Source organism: Cupressus sempervirens, chromosome 1 (assembly GCF_028749045.1).
Source record: "Cupressus sempervirens isolate cs-2001-9-10 chromosome 1, ASM2874904v1, whole genome shotgun sequence".
In the NCBI taxonomy this organism is placed as follows: Eukaryota; Viridiplantae; Streptophyta; class Pinopsida; order Cupressales; family Cupressaceae; genus Cupressus; species Cupressus sempervirens.
The window spans coordinates 534,196,197-534,220,412 of NC_143118.1; the positions used below are offsets into that span (position 1 = coordinate 534,196,197).

Consider the following 24,216-nt stretch of genomic DNA (forward strand, 5'->3'; position numbering starts at 1 on the left):
GAGAATAAGTTGGCACAAGAAAAGTTAGCTTGTACGAGAAAGGAGGAAAAAATAGCCACCTCTTAGAAAGATATGATGGATGCTTTGAGACTATTGAAGGTAGCACAAGAAAAGCAAATGGTGGCAGGACGCAAACTAAGGATCCTTCACCAGCAACTTCCACACACCATGTCCTCAACCACTGGATGGCTTCTCACCCATCTCAGTAGATTTGCTGTATTGTTTTGTCCCATTTTTCTTTTTATCATTTGGAAGATGACAAATTTTGGGAGCGGGGATGATGTAGATGACAATTATGCCATTAGTAATCAAATAATATTTTTCTTAGTATATTGGATAGTATTATAAAACATTTATTCCGAAACGGTGTTAGTTGCCAACAATTGACAGACTTAACCAACTATGAAGCATTATTCATATAGAGGTCGGAATAATACATGCTAATTGTCCAAAAATACTATGCTATGAAAAGATATATCTTCCTGCCACATATTGCACTGCATTCTTTATGTATTCTCAAGTACCCATGTTATGCTATTTATGATTTATAATTTATTCGCGTCCATTTGAATGTTACTGTTTGCATTGTACAAACAACAATACACCCATAGGAAGAAAACAATTGGTATTTAGCATTCCAATACATTGTGTTTAGTAGCTTACAGTTGACGATTTCAATTTATTATACTTTATTAATAACTAATTTTTTGAGTAATATTTTACATAGATGTACTAGCATCTCTCCACCACCTCCAAATTTGGGTCCAAAGTCCTCCCTATACCAGAAACTTGTTAACTCTAAGGAGAACTTAGTATCCTTCATAAAGAGTGATGGGAGGCCCATAGGCCTTATAACAAGGTATGATCAGTATGTGCCATACTATATCTCCAGAGTGGCAGAAACTGTGGTACATAATTTCAATACATAAACAGAAAAGTACAATAAATACATTTCCAACTTCCAACTTAATTGAACAAAGAATATTGTTATCATATGCCAAATTGTTATTTGAAGACGATAAACTCATTACAGTTTTCATTCAACACAAACTTGAAATAATATACTGACCATATAATACTTCTACTGATAATCATTTGCAAAACTTGAGTGCTTAGGATGCAAAGAATTTTCTTTTTGGGTTTCTAGAACTAAGGTCGATAATATATCAGAACTTATGTAATGATACATGTCAACGTACCAGGGATTCAGAGCATCCGGGCTCACAAGTATTGTGTTCTAAGTTTTGAGGCATGCAACATAACCATATCATAGCCAAATTGGACACAATTTATCTTAGAAGTTTAAATATTTTCTCTAAGGAACCAGTTAATCAGTGAAGCTTTGCTCTTATTTCTGTAGATGATATGTCCATCCGAAACAATGCTTCAGGTATTGGTGAAAACATACCCTCCAATTGCACAGGAATATCAAAATCTGCAAGAACCTGGATGCCAAATGAAAAAAATCTTAAAAGCCTGTCTCAGCATATGATGAGTCATTTAATGGGCATAAATACAAAGAGACGTGTGCAGAATAGCCAATTTCATGTAAATCATACCTTGAAGGTGCCACCAACATTCCGTCCAGCAACAAGGAAATCGCAACCAAGTTGTTTGACACCCAATGATACTTCCAACATTCTTTCGTAGCTGTCACCATAGTATTTTGGCTGAAATATGTACTCATTATAGTTAGCCATGAAAGGAACAAGTTCCATTGAACAACAAAAAGCACCGCCTTGAGAATACAATTATATTATGTAGATTTGTTTTGTTTTTCTACATGAGAAGCAAAAGTCTGGAATATTTGGGAAAAAAATGTAGACACATGTTTCTGCTCAAGTCATATGAAAGATCCACTTCAAAATGCATAAATAAAGAAAAAGGTATATGACAGGAAATACCATTGATTTTAAACATATTTCAAATAGAAACACAACTAAGAAATAAACTATATTAATATTGAACAAAAACAACCATAGAATCTATTAATTTGTCTCATGAGAACATACAAGCAAATTCTATTTGAAATTACAAATCAGTGAAATTATCAATGAACTAGTAGATGTGAAGCAAAAGGGAAAAGTGAAAGATGCAGATGAAGTAATTTGCAAGATTAAGTTTAACTGAATCTGCAGTTAAATGTCTTTTGATCAGTTGCAAGTGGCAAACTTAAGGACTCCCTCAAACCAGGAACCAAAAACCTGACGCATATCTCAAAATAATGAACTTTAACAATAATATATTAGATCAAGGCAATGGAACTCATGTCTTCCTTGATTCGTTATAAGGAGCCTAGTTCTTATGCTGAAGGATTCTGATATGTTTTTTTGAATTGATTGTTTTGCAATATAATTATATTGGTTTTTTCAGAATTTGAAAAAAATAATTACAATGCATAGAAAGTAAATTGCATTTTCCAACTTTCCTTTATTCACTGTGCAAACATGTACAATACACACATGCATTTCAAAATGCAAAGAACCTGGTTTGGCAGCAGTTGCTGAAAATAAACTTTGAAATATAGACCACAAAGATGCACGTGGTACTCCTCAGCAGGCCCAATCCCTTGTGCATGTAGCGCTGGCTCAAAAACTGAGGTCACAGCCAATGGTATTGATTGCTGCTTGGCAAGGAAAAGCCACGGCAGCCTGCAAATAAACTCACGCAGCTTCTAGGCAAACCGTAATTTGACTCTCAGACCAAAAAGCAATACCAAGCCCCACACTCTTGCAGCAGATCATTGAGATGCCAGCTCTCAAATCCATTCACTAATTCTCCATTCGCTGCAACAATAATAGGTATGATTCATTGGCAAATTCAACCAACTCGAAGTGCATTAAGACTGATAGAAATTTACAATTTTGACAGCTATCAATCCTTCAAAACCCTTGAACGAACTCAACAACAATTTCACCAAATATCAAATGCGATTGGAATCAATCGATCCATGTTTAGAGGCATGCTTTTATAACAAACTGAGCCAAGAGGCTTCTTCTTTACACCAATGGCTAGTAGCTTCTTCCATTCACTTTTCACTTAAATGCAAACTTTCATTTTGGTTGCATATTTGAATTTGAAATAACATAAAATAATAGTCATTTATTCCAATACTTTAATTAATTCCTTGGCATAGGCTTCCATGAATTAATTGAATAAATGAACCCTACCAATGATGACTTAACCCTTAGCTTAACTGAAATTATTAAGTTAAATTATAACTTTATAATAACACATTTAATAATTTAATTATAATTTGGCCACTAAAATAACTCCCAAAAAACTTATCCTTTTAATATACTATCTGAAACAGGAGTCACACCTATTATTTCTCCATGTGACCAACTACACATCCCAAAAATATAAAGGGTCACTCTCAATTATCACTAGATTTACCATAAGTGGTAATTACGTGAAACTAAGCCTGAACAAAGTCCAATTTGAGACAAACAAAGACCAAACTGGAACATGCTGAATTGTAGAGAAGATAAGACCCTCCCATACCTCAGAAGTCCCTCTATCCACAATAATTAGCTTACAAGGGTCAATTATAGGCTAACCCTACTCTAGGACAAGAACAAACTAAAATGGGAACATTACAACCCACCCTCCCTGAAATTGCTTTCCCCAAGAAATCTTAGGAACAAAGTAAGACACATGTCCTCCTAGATCCCAAAGGAAGATTTGCGTAATGTCCCTACAACCACCAAATAGCCCGCCAAGTAGATCCTATGACCAATGTTACGCTAATTTGATCACATTATTAGCCTGTTGACCATGGTGAAGTCATCCAATGAGACCCAACCAACCAATAGTGCTAAGCATGTCAACATTTGGATCTTAATACAAACGAAACATACATCCATCCATTGTAAGGAGGTAAGGATATTTGAGAGCATCTTCTATATCAAATCTCCCTCGGCACTCTACCAATCCCCCATGGGTGTGACATCCAATTGTTCTACAAGAATAAAAACTCCCAAAAGTATCTGTATCTGATTTAGGAGCATCTTGCATGGGAAAATTTTTAATAATAAAAAAATAAGAAAATGAAAAAAATAAAAAATAAAATTGGAGAGAGAAAGTGACAAAAATTAGAGGAGAAATAAAATTAAAAATTTTAAAAAGGGAAAAGGAGAAAAAAAATTCTATTTTCGAGGTGCATAGGTGGTGTAAATAGAAAATTAAATAAAAATGATTGTCATTCCATTTATCGAGATGTGTAGGTGGAATTCTAGAAGTTTGTAGGCATTTTATTAAATCATGCATTTAATATTTGTTGGGTCACGTGGTCGTGCTTAGTTGTATTTGGGTGGGAATTAAATATTTGTTGAAAGGTAGTTGCATTTACCTTTTATCCCACATTGGTTGTGTTGGTAACATCTTGGGTGGTAAGTGCCTATTTAAGCAAGGCATATGAGCATTTCTAATCAAGCTTCAAGGTGTGAAAACTTGAAGGTGTGATCTCTTCACAGTAGAAGCTTGGAGAGGAGGAAGAGAGGAGCGAATTTTCTCGAGTCTGTGGACAGAGAGCCGAATGTGAGGCAGTTTATAGCAGGATTGTGGTGGAGTTGTGAGTGTGTGGACAAAGCGCCAAATATGAGGCAGTTTACACTTGGATCTTGGATAAAGTTGGAGAAGAGCTAGTGGCTGCAATTTAGAAACAAGGAGGTTGCTTGGTGGCTTGCGAGCACAAGTTGAGATCTTGGAGGTCTCTACCAGAGTGTGGACCTATACTAGCTAGTGTTTGGATTGGATCTTGAGGGATCTTGCAAAACTGTTATTGTAATTGCTACTGTATTTGGCCGTAACCGAGAAAGCCTTACAGCCTGACACATTGCATGTAACAGTTATTTTATGAATAAAGAGTTATGATTTGGTATCAGATCTTGCATTGTTATTGTGTTTCCACTGTGTGGTTATTTGTTGAGGGCTAGGACATCTCCTTTGGGGATTCTCCTGCGTTGCGCTACGTCAAATGGTATTAGAGCAAAGGTTGTTCTTGAGCGTATAGACAGATCGCCGAGGTTGTGGCAGTTTGCACCAGGACTTGTGTTGGAGAAGTAAATCTATGTTGATCTTGATCTAGTTGTGTATTGTTCTTTCTGGAGTCCTAGATCTCGTGGTTGCAAGGTGGAAAATTGTGGTTTTGGCTTGCAATTGCAGAGGGCTGCAGATGGACCAATGGATGTGAAGATGGAAGACTAATCTTGTTGAAGCATGATCGTAGAGAGTTTGTGGATTGTAGATCTGTGGTCCTAAACTTGTGATGTGGTTCCTGATTGTTCATGCGAGGTGGCAAGTTGCAATCTGACTTGCAAACAATTTGAGGTTGTCACAAGGAGCGTAGGAAGGATTTGTTGCAGAGAGTTTACGAAGATCTTGGGAGATGGCTCCAAGAGGATTGGACCTTGAGATGATTGCGAATCTCTGTGATGTGGTGGAGAGGAATTTTTCTAAGATGTTTGCTCAGTTTGAAGCTAGTTTGGCTGATTGAACTAAGAAGGTGGTTTGCTTAGTTTGAAACTAGTTCGAATGATCGAGATAAGGATAGGATGAGGAAGGCATTTCGTAGATGTTTGTGGAGCTGGAGTCTATTGATCCGAAAGAGAGTTGTTTGGCTGGTTAAGAGACTCGTTCAAGAGAGAAGATGGTATGGCAAGGTCGAGGTGGAAGACGTTGGTTTTGTTGATCAGTTTGTGGAGTCTGATATAGAACTTGTAGAGCAGCTAGAGATTGTTGCTGAGGATATTCCTAACCTTGTTGATGCTGAGATGGACATTAGTTTTCATGATCAGTTGGCTGAGTCTGACATGGAAATTGTAGAGCATTTGGTCATGGATGATCTGGTTGCTATTGGTGATGAGTTGTGTGTTGTAGAGCATCTTGTTGTGAGCAATGAGATTGTTGGTGTTGGGAGTTTGGCTTGTGTTGATGGAAATCTACATATTGCTGCTAATGTAGAGTTTGTTGCTATTGATGTGGAGTTTGTTGTTGCTGTTGATGTGGAGTTTGTTGTTGCTGGTGTGGATTCACTAGTTGCTGCTTGGGATGAGGATTTGATGTTTAAGTATTATGTTCAGTTTGTTCCTGGGAGTGAGCATGCTGATTGGATGGTTGAGATTCTGGTGTTTGACAGAGTGATGCATATGTGGATGATGTGCAGATTGGTTTTCTTGTCCCTGTTGAGGTGGAACCTTTGGTGAATATGAAGATGGTTGTAGATCTTTCTTTTGGTGTCAAAGTGTGGGGCACACAATTTTTTTTATCTACCTAGGGAGTCTGATGCAGGAGCATCTTGCATGGGAAAATTTTGAATAATAAAAAATAATAATAATAAAGAAATGGAGAGAGAGTGACGATAATTAGAGGAGAAATAAAATTAAAAATTTAAAAAAGGTAAAAGGAGAAAAAAAGAATTTCTATTTTCGAGTTGCATAGGTGGCGTAAATAGAAAATTAAATAAAAATGGTTTTCATTCCATTTATCAAGGTGTTTAGGCGGAATTCTAGAAGTTTGTGGACATTTTATTAAATCATGCATTTAATATTTGTTGGGTCATGATGCAGGAGCATCCAGAGGTATAAGGGCAATCCTGTGTCACCCAAAAAAATGTACTTAGTTTTTGTTTCATGTGTTTTCATTTTTGGACGCCCATTTGGGTCAAATAAAGGTTCCAACTCTCACAGTTCCACTATCAGTGTGCTAGAAAATCCCAAAAAAATAGGAGCATGTAATTGGGCCATCATTTTGGTGAACTAGAAGGTGTGAATTGGCCGGATGAATGTAATTGTGATTTAGAGCATTCCAGAAAAAGAATCAGGTCAAAAGGCCCCACGGTTTAAAAGTTATTGCAGTTTTTCGAGTTTCGGAGACCTAAGAATGCTTCGAAGTCAGGTTAGGGGCATTAAATGACCTCAAAAAGGGCCGAAAAATGGGGGACGAGCGAAGCTTGTCTATAGGGCTATAGAGCGCTTTGAGAGCTTTCCGAAAATGTAAACGGTTCGTCAATCGGAGCTACGGTTCAAAAGTTATGCCTCCCGAAAGTTCGGTTACCATTTTTGGATTCTTCTAGATTTGCACCGACTTCTAACGCAGCTTCTGGAACCTTCTATTTGGTCAGTGGATGCCTACTAGCACTTTCTAGAATGTACTCCTAGTCCTTAACCCTCTGGGGTCTATTTAAGGAGATTCCTGGCATTGTAAAAGGCAGTTTGGAGTGGAGTTTGAGAGGAGGTACTGAAAGGAGAAATTATCTTCACATTTATGCTATTGTAAGCCCTTAGGGCATGTTTTGAAGTTTATTTTCTCTATACTGAATGTACTAGCTTATTTTTCAGTTAATACAATTTTCCTTTTTCTGTTGTGTCCATTCTGTTCTTGGGTTGTGTCCCCATCAAGTGGTATCATAGCTGGTTTTCCTGAGTGTGTAGACAGAGCGCCGACTGTGAGGCAGTTTGCACCAGGACTATGTGGTTGTGGGTTTGAGTTAAGAAGATGCTTCCACGAAGAGAGCGTGGCGGAAGGGCCAGAGCTATTAATCCTAAGGAGGTTAGAGCCCTCCAAAGGCAGGTACAAGCATTGCAGGAGGAGCTCCGTAGAGGAACAATTGTGGCCGTAGGTGATGAAAGTGAAGATGACAACGAAGAAGATGAAATTGGACCAGAAGGGGAATTTGACGAGGAAGTTCTAAATCATGCAAAGGAAAGGCTTTTTAGGGCCATTACTAAGTTTGGGAAAAGACCTACAATTGAAGTGGGTGTATTTTCAGGAAATCTGAAACCAGATGAGTTGATCGATTGGATCAATGAACTGGAAGAATACTTTGAGTATGAGGATATCAGGGACCCAGATAGGGTTAAGTTTGCAAAGGCCAAACTGAAAGGCTATGCCAAAATTTGGTGGCAAGAGGTCCAATTGGAAAGAAACAGAAGAGGAAAGGAGAAGATCACAAGGTGGGATCGCATGGTGGACAAATTGAAGAAGCAGTTCATTCCTATGGACTACGAGCTTGATTTGTTTAAGAAGATGCATGGGTTAAAACAAGCAAGAAGATCAGTCCAAGAATATACAGAGGAATTTTACTGACTCTCGATTAGAGCGGGGCATGCAGAAGCAAATAAGGAGAAGGTTGCTCGTTATATCAGTGGGTTGCGACCTAGCATCCAGGAGGAATTAAGTCTGGTAAGAATGATCAGCGTTGAAGAGGCATACCAGTTTGCCCTATGAGTTGAAGAGAAGCTGAATAAAAGGTTTGAAGGAAGACAAAGAGGGGGCGGTCAAGGAGGAAGGGGAAGCGGTAGATCATCTGGAGGCCGCAATGAAACCCAAAAGAAAAACAAAGATGTGGGTACTAGCAGGAACCAAAGGAATGAGGGTTTCAACCGCTCCCATGATCAAGACTTTGGAAATCAGAGAGGAAGAGGTAGAGGACGTGGACAAGGAAGAGGCGGCTTCCGTGGTACCTGTTTCCATTGCAATGAAGAAGGTCATCGTGCCTTTGAATGCCCTCAACGACAAGGAAGGACAGATAGGAGAGCTGAGGGCCAAGCTAGGGTTGCTCATATGGATGAGGATGCACAATCATCACATTCAGAGAATGCAGAAAGAGGAGAGACCTTGGTAAATGAAAGAGTCCTACTAAGTGGTGAGATTGAACCAGGACAACGGAGGAGTTTGTTCCGTACCAGATGCAAGTGTGAGAATAAATGTTGAGACGTGATCATTGATGGTGGTAGCACTGATAACTTGGTATCAGAAGAGATGGTCTCTAAGCTGAAGCTCAAAAGGGAGAAACATCCCCAGCCCTATCGGATTGCTTGGGTAAAAGATGATCATAAGGTCCTGGTAAGTGAACAATGTTTAGTGAAATTCACAATTTGGAGTTACCATGATGAAGTTCTCTGTGATGTTATTTCGATGGATGTTTGCCATCTATTGTTGGGTAGACCATGGCAGTTTGATAGACATGCAGTACATGATGGACATGCAAACACATACTCTCTGACAAAGGATGGAGTTCGCCACAAATTGAAGCCCATGAAAAAGGAAGGTGAAAAGGTATGTAGCAGTGCTAGGATTTGTCTTGTTGATGATAGGAAGTTTTTAGATGGCATGAAACATCAGCATATGTGCTATGCTTTGATTCCTAGGAAAGATAAAGAAGGTAGTAGTGAAATACCACTTGAAGTTTCAGATTTACTAGGGGAGTTTGGAGATATTATCTCTGATAATGTTCCAGATGGATTGCCACCAGTAAGGCAAATCAGTCATCAGATAGATCTGATTCCTGGAGCTAGTTTGCCTAACAAGGTTGCTCACAGGATGACTCCTATTGAAACAGAGGAGCTAAATAGATAGGTTCAGGAGTTGTTGAGGAAGGGCTTGATTCAAGAGAGCTTGAGTCCATGTGCAGTACCTGCAGTACTCGCACCAAAGAAGGATGGAGAGTGGAGGATGTGTACAGATTCTCGAGCTATAAATAGGATAACCATCAAGTACTAGTTTCCTTTGCCAAGGATGGATGATCTTATGGACTGCTTGAGTGGAGCTCAGTACTTCACAAAGATAGATCTCAAGAGCGGCTATCATCAGATACGGATTTGAGAAGGAGATGAGTGGAAAACAGCCTTCAAGACCAAGGAGGGTCTTTATGAGTGGTTAGTCATGCCTTTTGGATTGACGAACGCCCCAAGCACCTTCATGCAGCTCATGAATGAGGTACTTAAGAAGTTCTTAGGAAAATTTGTTATTGTCTATTTGGATGATATTTTAATTTTCAGCAAGATTTTGGAAGAACATTTACTGCATATTCGTAGTGTCCTTGAAAGGCTAAGGGAAGAGAAACTGTTAATTAATCTGAAGAAGTGTATCTTTGCAAAAAAAGAGTTAGTCTATTTGGGGTTTGTTATATCACCTGAAGGTCTCAAAATGGATTCGGAGAAGGTAAAAGCCATCTTGGAATGGCCTACTCCAAGGTCTGCTACTGAGGTAAGATCATTTCATGGTCTTATTAGTTTTTACAGGAAGTTTATTATGAATTTCAATGGCGTATGTGCACCCCTAACTGATACAATAAGAGGGGATAGAAAAGAGTTTAAATGGACTACAGCAGCTGCAAGAAGTTTTGAATTGCTGAAGAAGAAGGTAACAGAACAACCTGTGTTGGCACTTCCAGATTTTAGAAAGGTTTTCCAGGTGGATTGTGATGCCAGTGGCAGCGCTATTGGGGCTATATTAAGCCAAGAAGGTAAGCCTATTGCATATTTTAGGGAAAAATTGAATGATGCAAAGAAGAAGTATTCTGTTTATGATCAAGAATTCTATGCAATAGTTCAGGCCTTAAAGAAATGGAGGCATTATTTATTGCCAAAGGAATTTGTTTTGTATACTGATCATCAGGCATTACAGTACCTAAATAGCCAAGGTAAATTGAATCAGAGACATATGAAGTGGGTAGAGTTCTTGCAGAGTTATACATTTGTGTTGAAGCATAGAAGTGGAAAATCTAACAGAGTTGCAGATGCACTAAGTAGGAGACAGTTGTTGCTTACAGTAATGCAGGTTGAAGTAGTTGGGTTTGATGAACTCCAGAATTTGTACCCCGAAGCATGGAAAGCTTGTAAAGAACCTATTGCTGTAGATAGAACCAAGTGGTTAGACTATTTGATTCAGGATGGCATGTTGTTCAAAGGTAGTCAATTGTGCATTCCAAGGAGTTCCATGAGAGGAAATCTGATTAAAGAGAAACAAAGTGGAGGGATGGCAGGACATTTTGGTCAAGATAAGACCATTGCCATTCTTAGAGAACATTATTTTTGGCCTCAAATTTCACAGGATGTGAAGAAGTTTGTACAGAGTTGCCAGGTTTGTCAAGTTGCCAAGGGGTTTAGTCACAATACTGGCCTATATCAGCCATTGCCTGTTCCATCAAGGCCATGGGAGGACATAAATATGGATTTTGTTCTTCGATTGCCAAGGACACAAAGGGGTAATGACTCAGTATTTGTGGTGGTTGATAGGTTCTCCAAAATGGCACATTTCATTCCATGCCACAAAACTCATGATGCTGTCCATATTGCAAACTTGTTTTTCAAAGAGGTGGTAAGACTACATGGTCTTCCAAGGAGCATAGTTTCTGACAGAGATACTAAATTTGTGGGGTATTTTTGAAGGACATTATGGAAAAAGTTAAGAACCGACTTGAAATTCAGTTCCACGCATCACCCACAAACTGATGGCCAAACAGAAGTGGTAAACAGAAGTCTAGGCAATTTGTTGAGATGTTTAGTTGGGGATAAGCCCAAGGGATGGGATTTGATTCTACCACAAGCAGAGTTTGCATACAATAACTCTATAAATAGGAGTACTGGAAAATCACCATTCCAAATTGTATATGGGAATAGCCCAAGGACTACACCAGAATTGAGGAAGATAGAGCAAGGGGAGAGGACAAGTGCTGAAGCGGAAGAATTTGCTGAACATATCAAGCGTCTACATGAGGAGGTTCAAGCACACATTACCAAGATGAATCAAGAGTATAAAGCTAGGGCTGATCAAAGGAGAAGACATAAGGAATTCCAAGTAGGGGATCTAGTCATGGTGCACTTATGAAAAGAAAGATTTCCAGCCGGTACTTACAACAAGCTGAAAATGAAGAAATTTGGCCCTTGCAAATTTTTGAAGAAACATGACTCAGGAAATGCATATGAAGTGGAGCTGCCAGATGGTATTCACATTTCTCTCATTTTCAACATTGCAGATTTAACAGAGTATCATGATGATGGTGCGGATGAGGAGCTGGTGTTAGAGCCATGTCCAATTCCTGCTTCTAAGAAGGAGGAGATAGAAGACATTCTAGATCATCATGTGGGTAGGAGTACCAAAAACAGGCAGTATGAAGAGTATTTGGTCAAATGGAAAGGACGACCGATCGAGGACTCAACTTGGATTTCAGCAGCTGAGGTTTCCCATTTGGGATTTCCTCTACCATTCATAAAGTGATAGGGTCACTTTTCAATCTACCCTGGGTGTCTGATGCAGGAGCATCCAGAGGTATAAGGGCAATCCTATGTCACCTAAAAAAATGTACTTAGACTTAGTTTCTGTTTCATGTGTTTTCATTTTTGGACGCCCATTTGGGTCAAATAAAGGTTCCAACTCTCACAGTTCCACTATCAGTGTGCTAGAAAATCCCGAAAAAATAGGAGCATGTAATTGGGCCATCATTTTGGTGAACTAGGAGGTGTGAATTGGCCGGATGAATGTAATTGTGATTTAGAGCATTCCAGAAAAAGAATCAGGTCAAAAGGCCCCACGGTTTGAAAGTTATTGCAGTTTTTCGAGTTTTGGAGACCTCCTAAGAATGCTTAATGCTTTGAAGTCAGGTTAGGGGCATTAAATGACCTCAAAAAGGGCCAAAAAATGGGGGACGAGCGAGGCTGTCCATAGGGCTATAGAGCGCTTCGAGAGCTTTCCGAAAATGTAAACGGTTCGTCAATCGGAGCTACGGTTCAAAAGTTATGCCTCCCGAAAGTTCGGTTACCATTTTTGGATTCTTCTAGATTTGCACCGACTTCTAACGCAGCTTCTGGAACCTTCTATTTGGTCGGTGGATGCCTACTAGCACTTTCTAGAATGTACTCCTAGTCCTTAACCCTCTGGGGTCTATTTAAGGAGATTCCTGGCATTGTAAAAGGCAGTTCAGAGTGGAGTTTGAGAGGAGGTACTAAAAGGAGAAATTATCTCCACATTTATGCTATTGTAAGCCCTTAGGGCATGTTTTGAAGTTTATTTTCTCTGTACTGAATGTACTAGCTTATTTTTCAGTTAATACAATTTCCCTTTTTCTGTTGTGTCCATTCTGTTCTTGGGTTGTGTCCCGATCAGGTCATGTAGTGGTGCTTTGTTGTATTTGGGTGGAAATTAAATATTTGTTGAAAGGTAATTGCATTTACCTTTTATCCCACATTGGTTGTGTTGGTAACATCTTGGGTGGTAAGTGCCTATTTAAGCAAGGCATATGAGCATTTCTAATCAAGCTTCAAGGTGTGCAAGCTTGAAGGTGTGATCTCTTCTTAGTAGAAGCTTGGAGAGGAGGAAGAGAGGAGCGAGTTTTCCTGAGTTTGTGGAGAGAGTGCCGAATGTGAGGTAATTTACAACAGGATTGTGGTGGAGTTGTGAGTGTGTGGACAGAGCGCCAAATGTGAGGTAGTTTACACTTGGATCTTAGATAAAGTTGGAGAAGAGCTAGTGGCTGTAATTTAGAAACAAGGAGGTTGCATGGTGGCTTGTGAGCACAAGTTGAGATCTTGGAGGTCTCTACCAGAGTGTGGATCTAGACTAGTTAGTGTTTGGATTGGATCTTGAGGGATCTTGCAGAACTTTTATTGTAATTGCTATTGTATTTGGCCGTAACCGAGAAAGCCTTATAGCCTGGCACATTGCATGTAACAGTTATTTTATGAATAAATAGTTATGATTTGATATCAACTCTTGCATTGTTATTGTGTTTCTGCTATGTGGTTATTTGCTGAGGGCTAGGACATCTCCTTTGGGGATTTTCCTGCCTTGCACTGTGTCAGTATCATAACCAAGATATTTCTCCTATGCTAACCGCTATGGATATATTGACACTACAAATAATCTTCTGCCAATTTGCACCTACTAACTCCAACTAAAGATGGTGTAAACCCATCCCATAAAAGGTAGTACAATCCTAGAGCCCATCCACATCGATGCATAACCAAATCCTCAACACATGGATCAAAAGAGAAATGGTAAGCTCTCCTAATCCTGTAGTTACAGCAAAAAAATCCTATCACTACAATATGAACTTAAGTTATAGAGTCACTTTGCAATAAATTAATTAAACCTTCAAGCATTAAAATCACTGGTCAGATGGACTCAAATATGCATGTGTGATAGGTCATTAGAAAGTTCTCGATAAGGCATTCTTAGTCCAACATTGAATGTCAAGAATGTTGAACCTCATGACTTATTGAAAATAGTAAGTGTTTGGAAACCCCACTAAAATGACCTCGATTGGCCGACAACTGGAATTGCCTAGGCCAAAACTTGATATGATCCCAAAGAAAACCCAATCAGCCCACAAGACCATGGAAAAATGGGCTAATAGCACAACAAAATTCACTGGCCTAGAAAAGGGAACATAATAGTCCTCCCTTCCCAAAGATTGCTTGTGCTCAAGCAATATGCATTTGTACACTGAAACCAAATGCCTAGATCCTGTACCGCCTCATAGTTGATGCCATGTCCATCAGTTGTGCTACATTGGTGTAAACATCTCCAACCCTAGAGTTGTGAAGCAACTCAACATGGACCAATACATCAATCAATTGAATGCCAGGATCCCAAAACATCTTAGGTGTATACCTAGTTAGGGCAAGCTGCTATGTGTTGCTATGATAAAAGAAATTCTCCCTATCCAACTGAGTTCTTCTCTTCAGTTGTAAATACATACACGTCTAATAGAAGGAGGTAGCAGGAGCTCAACAGTATACCAACCTCCATCAAGAAAGAAATACAACAAATCACTCCTCCCTGCTCCCTAATCCATGACCACCCATGTGAATGCTCCCCTTGGATCGCAAGTGAAGACCTATATGATGTCCTTGATATCACTAACTCATGTAATACTTGCACCACTGAAGATGATAAAACCTACCTAACTAACACAATCACCATGCCACCATGTTGGAAATGGTGGAGTAATCCAACAATACATGTTGTAGGGATGAACATCTTAGTAGAGAGTAACACAAAAAGCCAACATGTCTCACCTCCCTCAACTTCAAAAGGATATCTACCATGCCAACTATCCAAATCTCGTGCACACGAGGAATTCGTCAAAATGAAAATAGGTCCAAGAAGATCATCAAACTTTTGCCGCTCAACTTGGATCTTATCTTCACCTAGCCAAAAGTGGTGAAGCCCATAAGTGGAACTCGCCCAAGCTATACTGCTAGTTCTATCAATACTAAAGTCCCAAAGCAAACTGCTCTCACATCCATGGGTTGTAAGGAGATACAAACCACTAAACGAATCTACAACCCCACAACTACCTCCAACCTCTATAAAACTCCTATGGATATTTTGACTCTACAAGTAATACAGCTTGTAGCAACTAATACCATAATCACCTTGTAACCCTATATCCACATGAGATGTATATTATATAGAAGTAACCAATCCTCTCGGATACATATTGCTAAATGGAAAACTGACTAGTACCCCTATAAGTAATCTCCTATGATCACTTGAGTTAGATACTTATAGCCTCTAATCCCATATTCTAGAGATGGAAGACCTCCATCCCACAATGGATGATACCATCTCTGAGTGAATTCACACCTGCGCCTCAAACTCCTCTACATGTGGATCAAATGAAAAATAATGAGCACTCCTCATTGTATAGTCATGATGAATAACCTCAACCTTAGTCATTGGCTCATCATAAGGTACTATATGCCCATTGAATGTGGATGAAACATGCCCAACTTAATCAACCCTCTCGCTACCATCACCAACAACCTCCTCAACTCTCACATTTGAATGTTGAGCTAAGATAGAGCGTGCCAAATTTAATTTCTGATTAAGCTCAACAATTTGGCTTTCTACATCATGAAATGCCACTAAGGTAGCCTCTACGGTATCCTTGGCATTCTTGAGATCGCAAGGAAGGGTGTCCACTTCTTTCATAATGCCTCAAAATAGATCTGTGTGAGACTAAGAACCTGATAACAATTGAAAGAAGATGTGGATAATTTGATTTCAGTATTCTCATCCCTTCCTTAATTGTTCCCTCCAAAAATGCTTTTCAACCATCTCATATATGTCATCAAAATGTGATGAAGCTGCTATAATCTTATTTTCAGTTACTTTCATTTGACTGTTCAAATAAGGTGAACTAGTAGGTGTATGAGAGAAGTCAAATGCGCATGGGGTGGGAGAATTCGTTTCATCACACATTTCCACGTCATAAATGCCATCTTTCATATACAGTTGTGTATAGGAATTGAGGGCAGCACTTTGTTCAAAAACAAATTCATCACAAGAAGAATCCATACTATATTTAGAGACCATTAAGTCCAGATCAAAATAAGCATGCACTCACAAAGAGACAAAAGATGTGGAGTCATCATCATTAGCTGATTGGACAATCTCCTTCAATACATTATCAACATGCCCATCCAGGGCACATGTGTAGGCAGCCCCACAAAAACCTTCTAACTTCATACTACCTGTCAATAGAGTTTTGCCATATTTAACACCTTTCACATGATCATGAGGTTACTGCAATTCACCGGTAGTTGGTTGCTCTCCTTTCAAGGTACCACCCATAACCTATGTAGTTTGGTTCACTTGTAGGTTGACTACTGACTGCTGAAAACTTATGCAAATTTTTGCCACATTATTCTGGTTTTGTAGCTTAGGATGAAAGTTCATGTAATCAACGAAGGGTGAATCTTTCTGCACCTGTGGAGGGAGTTTGTTATATTCATCATACTCGTGGAATTATTGTCATTGATGTCAAAAGTACAATAAAGAAGTCGTCATTGACGTCAAAGAAAATTCTAGTATATGGTACACAAGATCATCAAGAATATTGATAAGAATGATTATAAACATGCAATAGAAGGATGTGTTATCAAAAAAATGTACCCATGTGAAGATAATAGGATGTACCTATTTGTGTTCACCGCATGAATTGGGAGATACAAATATCCAACAATCATAATAAGCAAACAAAGTTGATAAAAAACAACCAAGGCAGTAATAATGATAAATCAGAGTTAAACAGGATTTGGCGACAATTCATGAACGTAACAGGAATATGATTAAGTCAGATTCAAAAAAGGATAAATTGGTCGTAATGAATTAGAGCAATGGATAGCTGACTATAGGAATAGCAATGATTGAGCAGCAGCGATTGTTTTTAAATGATTGACGACGACAGCAGTATCATTTTAGAAGGAACAAAAATTGATGACAATATCATACACATATGAAAGATGAATCAAAGTTGAAGTCTTTGAGGCGGTGATAAAATTTGTGAGCAATTAAAAAAGGCAGCGACCACTCTTATTAGTCAAAGGTATACAGTGCCATCAAAAATCTGATCAAGGAATTCATGACAAACAGTCCACATCAGCCATGTCAATCTTTAAGTGTCATTGGGTTTGAAAGGTAACACCAAAGGCATTGTCAGCATTGAGGAGCCATATGCCATTGGGATATCAAATATCAGATACAATATCAAGCAACATCCACAGTAACTACAATAAAAAAAAAACAATTCAAAATATGATTTATTTATCAATGGTTGATTAGCAATCTGTATGGAGAACAAAAACGGTAGAAAATAAATAAAGTTTAACAGCAGCAAAAAGGATGTAACCAGATAAAATGTAGTAACTGCATGGAGAAATGCTTAGCATGTAGAACAAAATATGACCTTTATAGCCCAAAAGAATTGGCAGAGATAGATTATCCAATGGAGCTTCCCGAACCCAAACTCAATGTCGTGAAAAGTTAACGGTGACATTAGTAAAAGAAAAATCAAACTTGGAAGAGTCAAAAATATTGGATGAGGTTGTCAGATGCAAATCATAATTAGCAGAGATGTTATGAAGATTTTGATAACACATGAATAGAATGAATGATGGCATAATGAATGTAGCAAAAACTCAGAAATTACCTTAAGTAGTGAACTGGAAGAGTCACTGTTCCAATCAGGACTATCCCATCAGCATGAACAAAATAGGTTAACATATCCATGGGCCATCAAATGTCAAAGATGCAAGAAGATCATAAACGATTGAAAATCAATTTGGAGCCTTAGTGTTTGAAGTGACGTGATTAAGATTCATACAGTAATAAAAAGGAATTGATTAAAACAGAAAAGTATGATTAAGTATTATTATCAAAAGGACTCATTAATTCTTTTGAAAAGTCAGAATCGTTTATGAAAGGTTATATAAGAGGGAAGTCCAGATAATTATTTTATGTAGTAAAAAAAAGTCAGTGATAAGAAAAAGAACAAGGGTTAAAAGAAAGAATATCTAATCAGATTATATATATATATATATATATATATATGTTGTATAAATAAAGAAATATGTATTTTTGTTTAGAGGCTGACTTGAGGTAGAAGAAAAATAAGATAGAAAGGTGTATAGGTGGAGATTAAAGAATTCATGCAGAAATAATTATCAGAATGAAGAAGAGAAATTATGCAATTGAAGTCCAACCCTGAAATGCCAAGAATGCTGAGCCTGCCGACTTACTAAAATAAGGAAGTCTCTGGAAACTCCACTGAAACAACCTCGATTGGTTGGTATCTAGAACTACCTAGGCCAAAATTCAATCTGATCCCAGAGAAAACTTGGTTAGAAACTTGGTTAGCCCATGGGACCATGGCAAAATGGGCTAACAGTGCAACAAAATTCACTGACCTAGAAAAGGGGAAATGACAAATTGGGTGCATCCACTTTGTTAAGAGGAACAAAATTACCTCTAAGAGAGTGGGGAAGCTAGTTTTTGTTCAAAGTATCTTGCATATTGTAGATCACAAGACATACGTGTACAAGGCGAACCTAGCAGCGCGATGGGATGTAGAGCCAAAGGATCCATCTCATGTTGATGAAAATGAGATTGCAGCAGAAACATATGTAGGGTTGGTGTTCCTTTTGCACAACTTGAGTGCAAGGAGTCCAGTAGTTTCAACGATAGAGACTTTGGCTTGGGGGATCATTAGAGGCTTCCCATCTTTGTCAATTTTGACATGATATTGTGCTTATTTTGATATCAATCATGATTCACATCATACACAGTCCTACTCATCGTAATCATCTTTATGATATAATTGTTATTTGATAGAACTAATATAAGTTTTATTTACTGATAATTAGGATTTCTATTTGAATTTTGATTTATGAATGTTAGTATTGGATATGTACAATGTTACTATGGTTCATGTTGCAATTTATTAATTTGCAATAATTTCAATTTGGTATGCTATACTGAAAGATCATTTCATAACTAGCATTTAATGTTCTATATGTAGTCTTTCACAAGCACTAACAAATAGTCAGAAGGAAAATAAATTTTAAATGATGACATCCAAACAGTAGATGTGATGTGAATAGCATAGCAAAAGAGACCATACTTACATCAACAACTCTAGCGACAGTATCTGCACCAATTATGAATGTACTATTAGGTAAAAGTTCTGCCTTCTTGTAAAAATATGGCTGATTTGTTATAATGATTGTTTTACCTGAAATTGAAAGAAAAATCAGGTTACAGGAATAGGATTGACATACAATACATACTGTATGTTAACATTGATATTGCCACCTAAAGAAATCAACAGAAGCATACATTGTAGACGTCTCCAAATAAAGAACATAAATCTTTAAGAACCTAACTCAATGAACAGAAACTCCTGTACATTTTTGTAATGGGTTAAAGTCCAAGATTACTTTGATAGCGATCAGAGGTGAATATTTACATGTCAATGGACTGACATTAGAGCAGTGATATAGGTCAAAAAGCTAATAACAGGAATTGTATAGGAAAAATGGTCCTCACTGCGGATCTTCCTGTCTAAAAGAGATGCTTTATTTATCCTTATGGTATGAAAGGCTTGACATGTGAAATTAAAAAATGAATACAAATACATATCTTCAAAAATGTAATAGCATTAGCTCTCATCTACATTAAAACATGGATTACAAGTTTCTACCAAAATCTTGGCATTTCCTGACATATTTACAAGAAACAAAACACTAAATGCAGTAGTGTCATGTACTTCTATATTTTAAAGCAAAAATAATGATAAAATAAAATTTTGAATACACAATGAACTACATGTTACAGCCTCATAGGGAAACCACTGGATCAATGGATCATGTACATGGAATTTACTATTATGAATGCCTGCTGAGAACTTAGACATATAAATTCAAGTAACTATGGAATTGTAGCATCAGCTTTAAAAAATATTGGTTTTCTCAAACCTGATCTCAAGAATACAATAAGAGGATAAGGCCACTACAACAAGAATAATGAGAACAAAAGAAACAAAAACATATATTGATTTCTATGGATGACCGAAAAAGTCAATGGGATTCGAAAGTAAGCAAATTAAAATAGCCAATAAAGAATGCTAAAAAGATTCCAATTATAAGAAAGATGAGGGGCATCCACATGAACTCAAATGCCACAATATCTAGAAAGTTCGAAAAGAATATGTTTTGGGGATTCCACTTGCTCCCTCTCCGCTCAAGAGATTTATGAAAACACCATAAGACACTGAATGCCCATTTAAGAAACTACAAAATATTGTAAAGGTCCCTTATAAAAACAAATTGTGTTTCTTGTAGTGAGTCCACAAAATATGGTAGATCAATTCTGCCTTTTTCATGATTGAAGAAAAATGTTCCATGGCATGGTGAATCACTTCCAATTAATTTTGTGTTTTTCCTGTGTTTTGTGCAACCTTGTATAAGTTCATATATTATAACAATCTTCTTCAGGCAAATTCTTGTAAATACAAATTTTCTACCTTGTTTGTGTTTGCTTTGATAAATGAATATGGTATTTTTACAGTTTTTGAAATAACAATACAATGCAGCAAAATAGAAGATGTTGCAATAATTAATTCAATTAAAAAATTGGGCATTACATTGGGAATATTTCAATATACAGCTTAAATTTCCAGATTTATACATCAGTTAGATACTTAGTATTTTCACAAAATATTAACAACCCTGTTAATAAAATATCCACTATTATCTAAATCAACAATACCTAGAAAAATTAGGAGTTACACTTCATGAAATCACAAGTAAGATATGCATTAAAATCCACTACCGTAGATGGTTACCAAAATAAAGTTTGCATCAGTCATACAACAGAAAGATTAACATCAAACCCCATCCAATATATGGCAGCAATTAAATCATCAAACCCTTAAAATTTTCTATAGATTATCAATTCCAGTCCCACGTGCCAATGAAGAAGGCACAACCAACAGTAAAGTTAATAATGTTTATCTTCAATAACATCTGATATGCTCTAAGTAAACTCTGAAAATGTTAATAAACACAATGTGATTTCCAAGATAAAGCCACTAATTAGCAAATCCTAGGTGGTCTATAACATCCTTGAAAAGATTGAATCAAGAGATGTTATGGTCTCTAAGACCAATTTGCAGGAAAACCATAGGTCTCACCTCCAAAATGCAAAAGCACAAAGCCAAAGCTCATAAGCATAACGAAGTCGATTTCCTTTCTTGCGCATTTATAATTCCTCAATGTGGTTTAATTCGTGTAGCTTCAACAATAAGCCCCTTTAATAACTTAAAATATTTACTTTTGGATGTTGCAAGTCAACTTGATAATATATCATTAACCAGGCGCCCCTTTTTAATTAAGTCATTTAATGCATCATTAAATATGTCCCTTGGCTCCATTCACCTTATAACATTATATAAAGTTAAATAGTAATTTTTTAATATAGCCATCAATAAATAATATTATTAATGTCAATTTAAATTTAATCTCATTGAATACACATTATCTCTTGGTCCTATTTGAACTTGGCATTCAACCATTGTTTCTACTGCACATTCATCTACCTTACTAAAAGTAGTAAGGATCTCTACCGCTCAACCACTACACTACTATAATTAGTAAATTCATGAATACTTGATCGTCATTGCAATTGAGACCAATCCAAGTGCCCTACTAGATATAGAAAAGCTAAATAAATGACTTACTACAAATAGTAAGTTTACCAAACTAAACCAATTGAGACCAATCCAAGTGCCCTACTAGAGATAGAAAAGCTAAATAAATGACTTACTACAAATAGTAAGTGTACCAAACTAAACCAAACAAAGAGCAATTGTAAACACTTTCGTTCTCCAGGAGGATAAAGCTTGTTGGTCTACCAACTGGGACCTCTAACTATTAGTTTTAGCCTGTGAAGGCCAATGATAGGCTAAGCCAATCATAAACCATATCATCCCAAATAGGGGGCATTATAGTACGGTCTCCTTAAAATTTCTTGTTCCCAAGCAATCTCAGAAACAAAATAACACAATAATCCACCCAGGTCCCAAGGGAAGAACTAAGTAAAGTCTCTGTTGAAATCAACTAGCTCTTGTAACACCAACACCAAAATAACTAACAGTACCTACCCAACCAAACCAATACCAACAACAGTTGTTGCAAGAGGAGACAACTCAAAAAGTAGCAACTCAAAAGGCTAACAAAAATTACTTCCTAAAACTGCAAAAGGTGAAATATAATACATGTTATCTAAGACTCACGCAACTGAAAATGAGGATCAAAAATAAAAATGTAGACACTCCTTACTATGCAAACATTTGAAAACTTCCTAGTGAGCTTTGCCTGAAATCCCAATGCACTGGAAGGATCCTGAACTCCAGATAAAGTGTTGCCAAGAACATCCTCAAACCTCTACTACTCAACTTTGAACACAACTTCACCATACCAAAGGTGGTGAAGTCAATAAATGAGATCCACCCAAACTGCAGTGATAAACCTATCATCACCCGAGACCCAAAGCATGGTAGACTCACATCCATCTTCTATGTAGAGATACAAATCACTGAAGGTATCTACAATGCCACAAATATCTCCTCTAATAGACTACCATGGATATGCTAACTCTGCAAGTAATTCCCCACCAAAGATGGAGTCAAATACCTATAACTACTACTTTGTCCAATTAAGATAGTTAGCATCCATCCCACAAGGGATGATACAACCTCAGCGCCAATCCACAATGTTGCATCATCAAATCTTCTATGTGTAGATCAAGAAAGAAGTGATGAATACTCCTCCCTATGCAGTCATGATAAAAAGCTTCAACCTCTGTCAATGGTTGACCGTAATAATCATGGGCTAAAATAATTGCTTTCCTTTAAGGGAAGGGAAACAAATCAACATGAGAGTCGACCTCCCAATAAGATGATACGCTACAAATGTCATGTGAAGATGGAGTAGTTTGTGAGTTGTCACGCAACTCATTTTTGAATCCACCAAAACATCACAAGAGCTACCAAAAATCTGCCCTGCACCACCCGTCAACAAACAAACCTCAAAGTCTAGTGCAACATGTGGTTCTTTGTTTCTCTATATGGATGCACTCATCCCATCTGTATGAACTACACCTAAAATTGTGATGGGTGTAGCCACATCCTCAACCTACTCACAATCATAATCTATGGATATAAGATCATCACCAACTACCACTCTAGAACACTGTATTGTATTTGTTACTGGTGAAGATTGTGTCAAAATCAACTCCATGGTAAGCTCATCATCCTGTGACTAAGACTCGCAGAGGGCCAATTGCGCACTCTCCGAAAGTCCGTAGTCACTTCAAGCTCATGAGTGAGCTTGTTGACCTCCTTTCCCCTCAGCATATCATAGCAAGTGCAATCTCACTCGAGAAGATAATCCCTATCAACAAGTAACTATAAGTAGTTATGCTTCATTATTCCATTAGCTTGTTGAAGTGCATGGAACTCTTCCAGAGAAAAGCCACAATCACCAAGTTTATTTGTCATAGGGGTACCCCACCTAAACGTAGCCAACATCTAACAAGAAACATCAAAATGCTCCACCATTGTGGCAATCATGTTGTCATTAACCTTAACATGCCAAACAAAATGATGACAACTCGAAAACTTCCGACTCTAATACAAGCTCTTTGAATCAAAGTTTGTAATGTGATATGATGTATCTACATCACTCACCTCATGATAAATAGCATTGTGTGCAATCAATTATGCATGCATCAATAACAAAGGTATTGTTGCTATGTACCTCAAAGAATGATTCAACAAACAGTGTAAAAATTACCGATTTGATAATGTGTTCGCACATTTCTTCCACGATAGCTACATGTTCATCCAATGCCCAATCTTTGGACTCGTTGCTAACCAATGAATTTTCTAATTTATTTTCCAATGATGGGATGGGGGGGTTCAATGACTCCTCAATTGTTCATTGTTGGAAAGGTAATGGTACTTTGTGGTCCTTGCCTTGTCTTTTTATGGATGTCATTGGCATTGTGGATGTTATACTTGTTACTGAGACACATGAGAGTTTGACCCATTCTCTTCCTGGTATTCTTAAGTATCAGTGGCTTTTTGTT

The 24,216-nt window shown here is 37.6% G+C and overlaps 1 protein-coding gene across 2 annotated transcripts in view; it reads right to left on the bottom strand.

The window, feature by feature from the left end:
- Positions 1-947: 947 nt before the first annotated feature.
- Positions 948-24,216, bottom strand: part of LOC149578569 (uncharacterized) — a 266,266-nt gene continuing 242,997 nt past the window's right edge. For both annotated transcript variants that reach the window (XM_089829921.1, XM_089829924.1), the window contains exons 11-13: positions 19,194-19,300; positions 1,560-1,670; positions 948-1,445 (exon numbers count right to left, since the gene is read on the bottom strand). In XM_089829921.1, the coding sequence (XP_089686047.1) occupies positions 1,332-1,445; positions 1,560-1,670; positions 19,194-19,300 (332 nt within the window). In that variant the 3' untranslated portion in view covers positions 948-1,331. The remainder of the gene's footprint in view (positions 1,446-1,559; positions 1,671-19,193; positions 19,301-24,216) is intronic.